This window comes from Tripterygium wilfordii, chromosome 4 (assembly GCF_013401445.1).
Source record: "Tripterygium wilfordii isolate XIE 37 chromosome 4, ASM1340144v1, whole genome shotgun sequence".
NCBI lineage: Eukaryota > Viridiplantae > Streptophyta > Magnoliopsida > Celastrales > Celastraceae > Tripterygium > Tripterygium wilfordii.
The window spans coordinates 5,918,096-5,933,737 of record NC_052235.1 but is presented as its reverse complement, the minus strand read 5'-3'; the positions used below and the strand labels follow the sequence as shown (position 1 = coordinate 5,933,737).

Here is a 15,642-nt window from a genome sequence, read left to right as displayed (position 1 = left end):
ATTAGTTATATATATAGTCTGACTTTGTGTCTTTCGAAGTGAATGATTCCTCTTAATTAGTTTTTGTTTACCTATATGTAACATACATTTATTTTATATGAAATACATAGAGAGAAATATTTATTGCTGTTGATTCCATGTCACATGCTGATTAGTAGTGAAAGAAATGACCTTTTTTGGCCAAGGATTGGAGATTGGAGGTGAAGGAGCCCTGAATATACTTTTGAGTCCATATATTTTTCAAAAAGTAGAATTGGAAAATTTGACCAAAAAGGGGAACTTATAATCTGTCTGTTTCATAGAATATTAATGTCCATTCAAATCTGTAATGAGGACAGCTTTGATGGGTTTCTTTTTAAAAAATGTTGATCGATAATATTATAAGTGTGGATGGAGAGATTATGACAATCTTGGTTACTCTACCTCAATTGTCTACTCATATTTATCAAAAATCTTTGCTTTTCACTGCTGATATTTACTTAAAACATGCATTAAGATCTCAATTTAATTTTTTTTTATGGGAAAAGAGGATTACAAAGAAACAATCAAACAAGACCAAATTGGTGGTTGGGTGATGACCACCATCCACCCACCATTGGTGGTTGGGTTATGGGTGGGTGATGACCACCATTCACCCACCATTGCCGCAGTCCCAACTTCAACTGCGGTGTCCTCCCAATTCCATTGAGGGCTGGCTGGTTGCCCAAACCTCGCCCATATTTGGGGTGAAGTCTATTTTTGATGCTAACCTAACCTCGGCAAACACTATATCACCTCCTCGTTTCTTCCCAGAGCAGCACATAGCTAGAGACAAACCGGTGCAGAATCAATGATTGATGGTTGTATTTGTTAGAAAATGTAACCCGAACATCTCAAGTAATATTTTTCGCTCCGAGCCAAAGGTCCGCACGAATTTGTTCTCTTAGGCCGTCTCCGTAGTATTTATTATTTAGACTCATAAAACGCATTACTTATATGAAAAGAGTTGGATCTTTACTTATATACCACTTAATTTGATTATACAAATCCAATGCGCGACTACAAGTCTTGGACAATAATCATCTTTAAACCCCTTGAGTTTTCTTTTGATAAAACTTTGCCAAGCAGTGCAGCAACACTCGTTCATGTCCGGTGTATGGGTCCGACACAAAAGGTCGTTTTTAATTCTGCACTCAATGTGGGTAAATTAAATCTCTAAACAGTCAATAATGGGAATTGCCAATATGGTCCCCCATGCATTGATTCTGTTGACCTCAATTTTAGTCTAGCCAGAAAGTATACACATACATATATAAAAAAAACATTATCTTAAGTGAATGACACATAGAAGATGACTCAGCTCGCAATAGTTGGCAATATTGGACACTATATATTTTAATATTAATTATAATTTTTGGGTGACGGATATATATTCTCAAGAAAGATACGTATGATCATCAGTAGAATCACAACTACATTAATATTCAGAAAGATTAGCTAGGGTCAATGGGACAGGATCCATACCTTGGATATTATTGCAAGAGATACTGAATTATATTCAGACAGCTAAGGACCAGTTAAATGTGGTAAGGATATCTCATAGGTACGTGGAGAGAAGGTAATGTTGTAGCAGATCGAAAAGGGTGGTGCGTTGGAAGGCTATCAGATCGATTTCATTGCATATATGATATGGGTATAATGAGATGTCTAATGGATGCATGCTCTGGTAGCTAGTTTCTATTGATGCCTGGTGTTATCTCTCAAAGTATGAATAGGAAATGTGTAGTAAGCTAGCTTGTGTCTATGTGCTCTATACACCAAGTTTTCTGGTTTTGATCGAGCATATGCATGCAGCTTGTAGTAGTTTGGTTGGTGTTGGGACATGACATTCTGACTACCCTTCACCTTAATTTAGATTTGTAGTAGATCACTTAATTATTAATACACAAAGGCCCACCTTATAAAAAAAAATTCAGAAGGATCCAGTGCCCGGTGGCTCTACCACGACGGACGCTGTGCTTTCTTGTTCAGGGTAGAACAGGCCATTGATCATATGGTCTCATGCGTTTTATATTCAAGGGTGATGCATTGGCCATTATTCAGGCTCTCCATCAAGAGGCTCCTTCACTTACGGATTCATCCTCTAGGCTATACTATCTAAGACTAATCGAGTGGATTATGAGATCTTCTTTGCTCCCCGGGATTGCAATCGCTCAGTGGATGGCATACATATCATCCTTAGGCTTTGATTCTTCTTCCACAGTTATCTTACGGGGATAGTCCCACCATCACTAATATCCAATACTATTCCCCTTACCCCACATTGAGAACCAAATGACAAGTTATTCAATGACGGTTCAAATAGGAAAAAGAAAACTCATGACACAGTTATTTTCCCATTAAATGAAAGTGGGAAGTTGAAGCCAGGCTGTGCAGAAAGTTGTTTGTGTGGAGAGAGGCAATGGTGAAATATTGGCCACAATTTGAATTGTCAAAGGGAGACAGACAACAGTGACTTTCTTTTATAATTGTCATAATTTTCTTATTGGAGTAAAACAAACATTTATTTCAGTGAACTATTTAATGAAACCTCACTCACATGGGTCTTAAATTACCTGTGGCCCTATATGTGCCTCCTTATTAAATGAGTTTTGCTCTTCCTTGTAACTCCCAAGTATTCCGGAACTGTTTATGGAGTTGGGCTAGAGTTCTGGGCCTTTGGAAGTGATTTTGAATACACAAAGCCCATTTCTCTCTAATGGGCCTATTTCGGTCACATATGCAACTTCCAATTTTGGGCCTTCTAGTTAGCATCATCCAATTGGGCCAAAAACAAGACCTTTGATGCCCAACCCATCATGGTCCATATAAATCTCGTGTAGGATGCCCTAGAAACTGAAGTCTTGCAGTATAAAACCACACACAGCAGTCTTAAATTTGTTAATTGTTCGCAGTTGCTCAGAGTGCAAACTTGAAATCCTTGGGGCGGCCGTCTATGAGTAGATTTACGTTGATCTTTATGAATGGGTTGTTGTGGGTTGTGATTTTCTTGGTGTTTAAGCACTGGTACTGAGGCGCCGCCTGTCAATATTGAGCGGTCTGCCGAATCTAAACTGTGCAAAAATGAAAACAGGGATCCGCTTTGCGGCTTTGGCTTTGAACGTGTTTCTGCCGCCTGTAATGCCCTGACATTTATGTTCTTATGATCGATAAAGTCTCTGTTTTGTGTAGGATGCAATTCATAGGTTTCTGCAACTCTCTTCTTATTCTCAATCTAATCCTGACTTTGGCACTATTTAGGGTACCAAGTCACCCTCTTCAACCTTGTGTATTACCTAGAAAAACATGGTCAGGTACTCTGCGGATTTCAATTTTCACTCCAATCTCTAACCATGGAGGGGAGAGTGGGGGACTAGGTTTGGGCGATTAGCTACAATGCAAATCAAATAGCGTTTTAAGTTAGACAAATGATCGAACACTTGGCAGGCATTCCAGCCTCCAGGACTATGAGATCCATAACCTAAACGCATACATAGAGAGAAGTCCACATGCTACAAAAGTAGAAACTCTAGCCCAGCTCCATTGATTTTGTTAAGGACGAAAAATCATAAGGGTTCTATATGTATATATACACACAGTACCGTACCTCCCCTCAACCCTGCGGCACTAGCTGCCAGTCGGCGGTGGTGCAGTTTTAGTTGATTTTGTTCTTTTGTTGCTGTTATAATTTTTTCCTCTTTGAATTTTTCTAACAAGGATCTCAGCCAATACGAGAGCTTAAGTATGGGACTAAGGATAACTTGGTACGTTTAAGCTTGGGGGTTTGCGGAATCAACTATTCAGAAAAATAAAAGATTTTAATTTCTATATTTACTTGGTCAAATCCTTGGACCGCTCACTAAAGTTGAGAATCCTTAGATTGGACAATATTTTACAATTATAATGATTTTTATTTTAAATGTCATTTTTTAATATTAATTCTCATAATCAATATGATCACATAAAAAAAAAATTTAATTAATTTTTTACAGTTTTTAAATTTATTTTCTGTATTTTGAAGCATCATTCTATTGTAATTTTTTTTTATTCTAATCAAACAATGCCAAGAAAATCAATTTTGTCTCAAATATTGACAAAATCCAGGAAGGAGAATGTCAGGAAAGTTAATCCGTGAACCAAACGAGCACATGAAGTTAAATAAACCGGAGTTGTTGTCACTAATCAGCCATGCTATATGACACTCCAGCTTGGGAAAGTTCACCAATGTTTCGGGGAAATCAGTCAAGCTCATATGTATTGTTCGACAGGTGTGTGGATGTGAGCTGGTTATTCTGTGGCTTGACGTTTGATTCCACAGTCGATACGAAAGGCAATGGAAAATAGAATCTATGGATGGAAACTTTGTAAATGTGTATGGTGTTGGACGATAAGAAAGATGCAGAGGACAAAAATAAAACAAAGAAAGAAAGGGGAGTGTCTCCGCCACCACACCAACAGACAAGATACTCAAATACACTTGGCCGGTCTGTAGACCCTTATCAGCAGCCATCTCCCTTAACAAAGACTCCAAATTCCCTATCCTCTCTTATCCCAAAACTAGAATATAGAGAAACCCACGAATCCATATGTTGGCAAAATCTCAAGCATATTGATAATCAGCAATCCTCCTTGATTGTGTCGATTAGGGGGGGAGTAGAAGGATTTGTCATGAAATTCGGGAAGGAATTCAGGACCCATCTGGAGGAAACCCTACCGGGATGGAGGGACAAGTTCCTCCGCTACAAACCTCTCAAGAACTCCTCAAGAATCTCAACAACAACCAAGATGCATCTCCTGCCGTTGATCTTGTCCATCTTCAGCACTGGTTCATTAGGATCCTCAACGAGGAGCTTCGAAAGTTTAATGATTTCTATTCTGATGAAGAGGAAGAGTTCGTCATCCTCCTTCAGGTTCTCTCCTCTTGTACCTCTCTCTGTCTTGATTATCTTGTTGTTGATACCATGTAAGAGGAAGGAATTTCAGAATTATACCAGTTCAGTCCATCAGTTTTGTTGTTCGCTCTATGGACTTTCTGGGTAGGTTACCTGGACAAGATTTGAACTACTATCATTAGGTCTTGAAGACTAGATTGAGATTTTATTCTTCACATGATAATTGCTTTAATGCTTGTACTGGCCTCACACATGTACCAACACACACATACCGAGCGAATGAATTGAGCAATCATGGCCGCTTTTTTGAGGAAGTTTTATCCTTGGGCTTCTGAGGTGAATTTGGCGAGGAGGTTACAGCTTATCAAAGAGTTGAAAAGAGTTTGTCTTTCTTCTGACTATTCCATCAACGAGGTCTTGTTATCAAATTCTAGTACAATTTCGATTGAGTCCGATCTTGTTGATATGTGTAGACCATCACAAGCATAACTGAAAAATCTTCATACTAATTTGACAGAAAATTATGTTAAGAAACTTACGTGACAGATACGGACTACACCATTTTATCAAAATACATGTTTTAATTGTAGGCTGATCTCTGTGATGGAATTTACTATCTACTTATTTTCTAGGCATCCTCATAGGTTCATTTAAGTACGCTGGTTTCATTTTGTGGAGTCTCTTTCCTTTGGTGTAAGAATCATCTGCTGTCTTAGACTGCTTACAGGTGCATATGCCTAAGGATTACTGCCTAAAGTGCGGTGCAGCTACTCCTAACTTGTGTTTGAATGGTTATTGGGATGCCTCTTTTCTATTAGTAAAGCTTTTAATGATTGAATTGTGGACTTGTTTGCTGTCGTCCAGTTTGGTTCGAATATCTACATATTGAGAGCATTAGCTAGTTGTGGAAAATTCTCTGGCTTGTTCACTAGACGAAAGTCAGTTGTTACCGGTCCAGTTAAATTGACATACTAATTCTTAGCTGCATTTATTACAGGAGCTGAAGGAAAGAATTGAGCGCATTAAGGAGAAGAGTAGCAAGGATGGGGTTTTTACGTCTGAAAGTGAATTTAGTGAAGAAATGATGGATATTCGTAGAGACCTTGTCACCATTCATGGGAAGATGGTGCTTCTCATAAATTATAGCTCCCTAAATTTTGCAGGTATATATGCCGCTTCATTTATTCATTATTTCTTTTACTCCTAACTTGAATTGGTAAGGGCTTTGTCACTTTCATGGAGAGATGATGCTCCTCAAAAGCTATAGCCCTAAATTCTAAAGGTATTACCAGGGAGAAGTTGCATCGTTGATTTTGTTTTCTTTATCTCATAGGAGTTTGTTTCTAAAATGGTTTTCCATTTTTCTGCTTGGGTAGGACTGATTAAGATTTTGAAGAAGTATGATAAGCGAACTGGGGGATTGTTGTGTCTCCCTTTCACGCAACTCGCCCTTCGTCAGCCATTCTTCAGAACTGAACCTCTCACAAGGCTGGTCCATGAATGCGAGGCTAATCTTGAGCTCTTGACACCATTGGAAGCCGAAGTAGTTGAGTTTCATAATCATAACACACAAGACCTTTCAAATCCACCATTAAGTACCACGACAAACATCCTGGATGAAACTTCCGCTAATCTTGGAGAGGAAACCGTGGACCTATATCGTGGCACCCTTGCTGCAATGAGAGCCATACAAGGCCTTCAAAAAGCAAGCTCTACTTGCAATCCATTGTCATTTTCATCACTCTACAAAAGCAAGGATGACGAGAGTACTGGCGCTGTTACTGCAGAGAACTCAGCTTCAAACTCTCCAGCCACCTTGCAGAATGAAGATGACCCCAATCAAGATAATGCCCCTTTAGTCTAATGGAAACATCTTTTAGGTCTTTAAATGTTTCCTTTTATGTTACTTTTTTATTTCTCCATTGGAGACTGAATGAAAGGTTCCTCTGCAGTTGTATGTACTATTTAGGCAAATATAAAGAGCAATTGTGTATCCATGATGTGCAGATATCCTTTCTGCTGTGGATGATATTGTGGAAGCAATAAACAATCAGCTTAGCAATTGTTAATGAATTTCTTTCCTTTTTGAGGTCCTTTTGAGCACAAATTGCTACATGCAATAACTTACAAAGATTACCTCAAGCAAAGATTAAATTGTTTGAGAGGATCATTTGCACATCTGAGCACATCACATCTCGATTGTTCTGGTTTTGAGCCTTTACTCTGAAGTATGGATAATTGCAGCTTGTATCAACTCCAGATTGAAGAAAGAAATACATATTCATATATCTTCTTTGCCTTGGAAGTTCATAACCCCATGTTTTCCTGATCATCATAGTTGAAAGGCAGTGGCACTGACTTGAAAGCTCTTTACTTCCCCACATTATTCAAGTGCACAGTCTCCAACCTGAACAACCAACACACATATTAAATCATAAATAATTTCATCAGTTATCAGTAGATGGTCAAGTTGCAGACCTAAAATCCATACCTGGAAAAATTCCAAATGCCCCGGCGAATGATCTCCAAGCATGCAATTATTGTGATCAAGCCTGTTGTATGCATGAAAGGTGCTCCATTGAAGTTCAACACAGACAGCATCCAGGCAAGTCTTAGTATGACATTCAGGACCTGTATATATAGAGATTGTCAATTAGTAACAAACAGAGAAGTGAATGAAAAGACAAAGACAACAATGTGAAGGGAAAGAAAAAAGAGAGAAATCTTGTTACCATTGCTACAAAGGAAACACTTGTGTGTGGCACAAAAAGCTTATCTCTAAGCCCTGGATTTCTCAAATTTCATTGCAGAAGACCCCAGTCTATAACAATGTCCCAGTATGTGCTGAAAATTGTTGCTATACTTAAAGTGGCTAAAGCTAAGATCTTCCAAGTAATTCCCTTATTTAGTCCATAACTTGTCCTGACAGCAAGTGCTATGATTGTTGACACGTATTTCAGTCCGTTAAGCGCTTGCATTCCATCTTTCTCTTCAAAGAAGCGTCGTAAGCACTGAAACAAACACGAGGAAGTAAGAAAGGAATGCTGGTGCAGTACTTAGTTTGGTTATGCAGAAACGGACTGATCTCCAAGTGTGTAAGATTTTATAGCTTGATTACCTTGTAAAACGGAGCACAAAGACCGTGAAACGCAGTTTCATTACCATGTTAAATTTTTAATTGTTTTGAGAGTATTACAGCAACACTTTCATTACCTGTCCTTGGATTAACGCGGAAGGAATTAACAGAACCTCCATCAATGCTGTCAACATTAATCATCTTAGACCCTCCAACGACAGGATCATCAACCTTAATCCGAAGAGCAATCAAAGCATTCATTTGTTTGCTCAACTCATCAGCCTCTACCATCACTTCCTCCACTTTTTTCTTATAAAAATTAAGTACCTTATTAAACTCATCATCAAGTCTCCTAAAGAACAAAAGCTCATACTCTCCTCCATCATCGGATAACATGAGGAACATGGTCTGGTATTCACTTGAATCCGAGTCTTCATTTTGTACTGCATTAACTAGTATTACTTCATCCTCATTATTCACAGCAGAACCTTGAAACCGTCCGGTAGTTAGACCGCTGAAGGCTCTATAGAGTGACACTCTTCTCTTCAAGCCTCCTTTTGCAATTGCTGCTGCTGCAGTTCGTGGAGGTGAGAATCTCTGTCTGAAAACCTGGACATCTCTCAACAATGTTTTTAGATATTTGTAGTCCACATATGCTTCTTGCCATTCATGCACCATCTGTGCAGCTAATTCTTTGCCAAACTTCATCTTTATTGAAGAAAACTTAAGAGCTTAATTAAAAGAACATTGAAGAACTAAAATACCAGTTTGTGTACTCAATGAAGTAATGCATCACCATGATGATCATTCCCTCCCATCTTTTAGCTAGTAATGAAAATATCAACAAACCCAACAAGTAAAAGCCTTTGTTTTTTGATATATGAGCTGGAAAGTGGCAACTTTTTCTTGTCATATCCCATGGGAGAAGAAATATATTGAATGAATGCATGATAGGGTAACACGTTTATCAACTCCCATGGAAGAATGCACCATTGCAAACCAAAACTCACCGCATGGTTTTAATTTTATGGGTGTATATATAGTTTTATGTAAATAATGGCAAATTAGCATAAAGTAACCGACCACTTTACACAGTAAATAATGCTTTAACAATATCGAGGACAAAGAGGGTGTCCAATGCTTTTCATTATTAAAGTTGTATATATGACCCACACGTGTAGGATTTCAATAATTATGAGCTCGCTCTTCTGATACTGCATTGGGTACTGGACAACTATAACACGACAACAATCAACAGCTAGCTTCTTCACACGTTCTTATCATCACATGATTCACGTCAAGACGAATGGCATACAGAGTTGTAGACATACCAAGCACCACTAATTTGACAAACCCATAATGCCCTTTCCATACTTATCGCCCAATAAACCTTTCTACTGGGGTTTATAACTTTATAACATGTATTTATGTTTTTGAGAAAAAAAAATAATATTAATTACTTGACCAAAGAGTCGATCTTGGAGAAACCAACCTTGTACGATTAACAGTGGTTGGGATTCATAGTGAGAGAAATGAAAGGATTTGAGAGAGTGAGGAAAGAGCAAAATACCTCCAAGTGATTGAGTTCCCTTAATGAGGCTCATTGGGCTCCGATTGGGTCGTGGGCCTATGAGGGAACTTCCTAACAATGTGAGCTTTTGAGTCTTTGTAGAGTAGACAAGCCTAGGTCATCAGCTTGTTGGGATCGATCATGGCTATCATGGGTCTAGTTTGTCTATGGAACTTGGGTCGTGGGCTTATTGGTCTGGCTCTCGCCGATCTTGTTGTAGACTACCCAGGCCCCAGGTTGTGGGTCTTTTGGACTTAATTAAAGACTCTCGTGGGTCTTGTTGAGCTCGATTAAGACTCTCGTGGGTTTAGTTGTCGATAAATGGATTTAGAGTTGGGCTTTTGAAACTCTCATGGGCCGCGCAATTTCAACTCGACTAGGACTACCACGTTTACCTTAATATGTAGGCCCATAAAATCTAGTTAAACAAATAATTTTGAACAATTTATTTTACCAATACTTATTTTTCTTCGAGTTTACTTTTCTCTTTTGAAATACCGTTAAAAAATATGATTTTCATTGTAATCAAACATTGAATACATATATGTTTAACCCAACCGATTGTCAATCAAACCACCTCTGGATTGTTATTTTGGGTTTCTAAATTATAAGCATGATTGTAGCAAATTGAGAATTTGCTATAATAAACATCTGTGCACATAAATTCATTAAAAAAAAAAAATACTATTTTGGTCTCAAACAATTCTACATCTTATCTTCACGGTCATCATAGTTGAAAGGTAGTGGTACTGACTTGAAAGCTCTATACTTCCCCACATTATTCAAGTGCTCATTCTCCAACCTGATCAACCAAAAACACACTTCTTAATACACACACACACATATATATAGATAGATATATGTATATACTAGTCACCTTAGTTTGGTCAGAACTCAGAATGCATCAGCATAACAAATAAGAAAAATAGAGGGTAGAGATATACCTGAAGAAATTCCAGAGGCCGCGGCGAATGATCTCCAAGCTTGCAACTATTGCAATCAAGGCTGTTCTGTGTAGAAAAGGTGCTTCTGTGAAGCCTAACACGGTCTGCATCCAGGCAAGCCTTAGTACGACATTTAACACCTACAATCACAGACGACGACTATTAATCAGTAAAATACGCCATAACCAACTCGGGAAGAAAAGACGACGATGAAGAGAAAAATCTTGTTTTACCATAGCTACAAAGTAGACAATTTTATTTGGTACAAGGAGCTTGTCTCTAAGCCATGGATTTCTTGAATTTCTTTGTAGAAGACCCCAGTCTATGACTATGTCCCAATATGTGTTGACAACTGTTGCAACACCACAAGTGACTATGGCCGTGGTTTTCCAAGTCATTGTTTTGTTCAATTCGTAACCTGTTTTGGCAGCGACTGCGATGATTGTTGACATGTATTTCAGCCCATTTAGTGCATGCATTCTTTCTTTCTCTTCGAGTAAACGTCGAAAACACTGGAAACACATTAGAATCTTGTGAGAGGAACTGTCGTATAATACTAGCATAAACGAGATTACCACATCACATGCATCCTCCATACACTAGAATAATTAAGCAGATGACAGTACCTGGAGGAAACGAAGCCAGTATGGAATAATTGTTACGACATAATTGAAGGCCTCGTAAATATCGCTTGCTTGACATGTGTTTGACCTCCTCATGAAATCCCCCCAACCATAGTAGCAAATATAGAATTCCAAACTTCTGAAAGCTTGTACCTGTGCAAAAGCTATACGATCAGTATGGATAACTCGAAAAATTCAATGTATTTGTGATGTCTATTACGAATGACATTGTGATAGTACTGACATACTTGGCTAGTAAGCTGATCTGCAAGGAAAAAATCCGGGAGAGTGACCTGCACAGGTGAAGAAACATTGATGAACTTCTTTGTTACTTGGCTAAATCAATGGATCGTTATCTATGAGTAAAAAAGTTCTTATCTTCATTACCTTGTAAAAAGGAGCACAAATGCAATGAAATGCACTGCGGATAAGGAAGAAGCGACTTGAACAATATATGATGTTGAACGGGCAGAATGTTATCAGAAGAACAAGCTGAATAGAAATCAAAAGCTCACGCTTATCAGACATATTATAATTGAGGAATTCATGCATCAACTTCAACAGAATAGCTAGAAACTTACAGTGAGCAGTCCAAGAGGAACTAACTCAGTTGCTGCCATGAAACTTTCTGTTCTTGGATCCATCTCCATGTCCAGGTTTGACAGAACTCCAGCAAATGTAAGTACTACAAGGCCTGAACTTAGAAGTAATACTTCTCTATAACCCAACTCAGTTCCTTGCTTGAACCCGAAAATGAAGGAATAATTGACCCTATAACGCTTCCAAAAGTACACATTTCCAGCATACATCACCATATGCAAGGCAATGAATCCGAACAAACTGCAACAACAGTTTCATTTCCGCAGATTTGAATTAGTCGTGTCTTCTCGACAAAGTTTGTTCAAGAAATAGTTGGAAAACATGTCTTTAGTTTTAGCAAAAATCAAAAGTAATAGCAGATGTTAATTTACCTGTAAAGAGGGAATATGTTGTCCATGTACTGTGTACGTCCTGCACTCTGGAAGACATCTCTGGCATGTAAAAGAACAAAAATGGCCACAATGAGTGCTATTGCGCCGCCAGAAAAGAATCCTGCATGTATTAAAATGCGATAAGTTTTCTTTTGAACATTTTCACCAAAATTCGTAAGTAGAAGATGGAGAGTTGCTATTGAGAAGTTCTGCAAGTACAAGCCTTACCAAAGAAATAAGTAGTTTTATGCCTTTCTCTTCTGGCGTTTGGTCTTAATATGGCCATTCCTTTTCGACGATTTCCACTCGCAAAGTGTTTAACGAATGTAACCTCTACTCTTTCCATGAGCTTAGTAATCTGCAGAGAGGGAATGGAAGGGTCACTTGCGGAGTTATTTTCATTCTTCTCACATGAACAGAATCTATTAACTATGTCTAACCTCATCAGAGCGGCTAAGATATGAATTGTCAACCATCCGTAAGTACTCCTTCGAAGCATTCCTTGAAGTTATCTGCAGCAATACAAAATCAGCAAACTCGAATTTTCGATCAACTCAGAACGGGAAATGAAGATTCCGTACCTTGTCATACTTCTTCATGATCTTGGAGAATGCCAATTGATTCAAGAAGCTGTTAGATTACATAATACTACTGTCAGCATATTCAAAACTAAAAGCACAGAATTGTTGTTTTGTTATAGCCATCTTACCAGTAGCTTTTCAAAGACAGAAGCTTTTGATAGAATTCGACAAGAGCTCGCATCATTATTGACTCCACCATCTTCAACTCTTTCTTGCTGTACGACACGCCCGAATTGAAGCAATTTAGGATAGTTTTCACAGTCGATACTGGCGTATCAGGGCTTATATTAATCTTCACATGATCAAGTACTTCTAGTGGAGCTGGTCTAAAGCCCTGGATATGATCACTCTTGCTTATTCTCTGTTCTCCTTCTTCTGAAACACTTTCACTGCTCATCTCAACTTCCTGAATTGTCTCCATATTTGATTGCCCTTCAGAATGTAAAATTGGGTAAACAATTAATTAGAAGATTGACATATTTCTCGCTCTGATATCATGTTAAATAACTTATAACTGTGTGACGTGGTTTATAAGATACCCCAACACTTCTATCTCTTTTTAAAGTACAAAGTCGTGCGGGTTTAGCCCTAGAGCGTGGAAAATACAAGCCAAACCCCTCTTACCCTTATTGTCATCCCTCTCAATTTCTTCACATAGAGCATATACTCGATTCTATCAGCTCCTTCTCATACCTCTCAATTTCTTCAAATTATACCAATAACAGACTATACTAGAACCAGAAACACTAAATTTAATCATTTAAACACATTCCAATGCATCGCTTACCTGTTCTTGAAGGATGATCAGAACCCAGAACGCCATTGTTTGCCAGATTGGTCATCTTAGCCCCTCGAAAGACAGGATCATCGACCTTAATCCGAAAAGCAATCAAAGCATTCATTTGTTCACTCAACTCACGAGCCTCTCCCATCGCTTCCTCCACTTTCTTCTTATAGAAATCAAGTACCTTATTGAACTCAACATCAAGCCTTCTAAAGAACAGAAGCTCATTCTCTCCTTCATCGCCTGCCGACATTAAAAACATTGTCTGGTAATGGGTTGAATCAATCCCTTCACCTTGAACAGCACTAACTAGTATCACTTCATCTTCATTTCCCTTGGGAGATCTTCCATTAATTCTGCTTGTTAGACCACTAAAGGTTCTGTAGAGTGAAACCCTTCTCTTCAATTTTCCTTTGGAAGTTGTTGCTGCTGTTGGTGATGGTGACGAGTGTTTCTTCCTGAAATGTAGTATGTCTTTCAATACTTTTTTGAGATGGCGGTAGTCCATGTACGCTTCTTGCCACTCTTGTATCATCTGTGCTGCGAATTCCTTGCCGAACTTCATCTTTATTGGCAAAGCAGAGAACTTTTTTGTTCAGATCTTGAAAGAACATTGAAGAGAAGGAATCAATAGATGGTTTGCGTGGTGGGTTTCATTTATGCAATGCAGACATGGTGGATGATTACGAATTTGAGGAATTGGTCAGTAATGAACGAACTTGAAAGGGAAATTTAATGCATGGACTTGAAAGGTTTACTCTTTTCCATTTATTTTGTGCATGTGATGATGTCCACTTCTTCTCTTACGTTTCAACAGAGTACATAATAGGGATAAGATCTAAAAGGACCCTTTACCTTGGTAAAAGTGTCTTTTTAGCCTCTCTATTTTTATTTTTATTTGTTAAAAATAAGCTCTTATATAAATTAAAAATGCCTTTTTAGCCCTTATAGTAATAGATGATTCCAACTAATTCTACCCATCAGAATCATTGCATCATCATTGATTGCACTTAATTACATTATCAATCAAGTGCAACCAACGGCTATGATGGGTGGAATTGATTGGAATCATTTCAGCCCCTCCCATCCCATGTAGATCACGCTATGTTACTTGCTAATCAGATTCTTACCATTCCAAGCACTCATATGCTCCAAAATAATTCTTTTGACATTAGAAACAAGATTATCCAGATTAACATATATCATACTTTAAAAGGGTTTGTGCCAATGCAAATTGGTGGGGACTTTTATCAAACACTTTGTGTGCATTCACACCCATATAAGTGCCCAATAAAAGCAAGAACAAAGAGAATAAAAGAAACCTGCCAACACTAAAACACCACACCGATACGCAGGGAGGAGAAATAAAACTGAAAGAGAACCAGTAACATGGATTGCAAGCCACACCCAGAAGAGAGAGCAATCTTATATTAGAGGAAAATAGCTTTGGATTGAAACCCTGACCAGGAACTCGAGAAATGGAGATGAGAGAAGGAACTGCTATTTCGACAGAACAAATGTTGTTTTGAAATTTGAAAATCGTAACTGGAAAAAGAAACGTAAAATTGGAAGGAACACATGGTTGTGTATTTATCGTTAGATTAGTTGAAAGGTGAGGATTTGAGAATTTGAGACTCTCAAATTATCTATGAATTTGAGAGCCCCTAATCCATGTGTGGTAGGATTGTTGGCCTGTCATGATTTGGACAGTCAAACGATGGCTAGTGCTTCAACAATCATAGACTGTTTAAATGGAGACACCACTGAAGCCAAACCAAACAGAAAACAAACTAATAAAACTACATGCTACACGGAGATACTTATGGACATCTAGCTCCTACCACTTATTATTATTTTATTTTGACACAATTTAAAGGGTTTTTTTTAAAAAAAATAAAATTTGAAAGTTTCTTGAGGAAATTAAAAAGAAAGAAACATCATTGACTTTGATTTGATCTTACGTATAATTCTTCTCTCCAACTCGGATATCATTAATAAACGTTGTACGTCTGCATCTCATTAATATGTAGAGAAACGTATCAATTTTAAAGATTGACAATTTCCAAGTAGTAAACATCTGACAAAGAGGGACAACTAATGTACATGGTCATTTTAAAAAATACATCATTTTGCAATACTCTCTAATGTTTCTCTCTAAGATAAATCAAGAGGCTAAGAAAGCC

At 38.0% G+C, this 15,642-nt stretch overlaps 1 protein-coding gene and 2 pseudogenes across 2 annotated transcripts; 1 reads left to right on the top strand and 2 right to left on the bottom strand.

The window, feature by feature from the left end:
- Positions 1 to 4,686: 4,686 nt before the first annotated feature.
- On the top strand, positions 4,687 to 6,983 carry LOC119996682 (annotated as a pseudogene).
- A 118-nt stretch (positions 6,984 to 7,101) lies between these two features.
- Positions 7,102 to 8,914, bottom strand: LOC119996848 (annotated as a pseudogene).
- A 1,180-nt stretch (positions 8,915 to 10,094) lies between these two features.
- On the bottom strand, positions 10,095 to 14,898 carry LOC119996662 (phosphate transporter PHO1 homolog 9-like). 2 transcript variants are annotated; one of them, XM_038843380.1, is made up of 14 exons: positions 14,782 to 14,882; positions 13,463 to 14,060; positions 12,804 to 13,107; positions 12,676 to 12,724; positions 12,535 to 12,606; positions 12,323 to 12,452; positions 12,095 to 12,215; positions 11,705 to 11,963; positions 11,511 to 11,615; positions 11,372 to 11,416; positions 11,127 to 11,276; positions 10,734 to 11,012; positions 10,501 to 10,640; positions 10,095 to 10,358 (listed from the first exon to the last, which is right to left on the bottom strand). In XM_038843380.1, exons 2-14 carry the CDS (start codon positions 14,022 to 14,024, stop codon positions 10,262 to 10,264), a joined length of 2,313 nt encoding a protein of 770 aa, XP_038699308.1. In that variant the 5' UTR covers positions 14,025 to 14,060; positions 14,782 to 14,882; the 3' UTR covers positions 10,095 to 10,261. The 2 variants fall into 2 exon arrangements, with proteins under 2 accessions (XP_038699308.1, XP_038699307.1); XM_038843379.1 differs by having other exon boundaries at positions 13,463 to 14,898.
- Positions 14,899 to 15,642: the final 744 nt, after the last annotated feature.

Coding starts and splice junctions, on each gene's coding strand:
- LOC119996662 (XM_038843379.1), bottom strand. CDS start 14,024: ATGAAGTTCGGCAAGGAATTCGCAGCACAGATGATACAAGAGTGGCAA. Junction 11,964..12,094: donor AACATATTCCCTCTTTACAG/GTAAATTAACAT, acceptor CTGTTGTTGCAG/TTTGTTCGGATTCATTGCCT. Junction 10,359..10,500: donor GGCCTCTGGAATTTCTTCAG/GTATATCTCTAC, acceptor TTGGTTGATCAG/GTTGGAGAATGAGCACTTGA.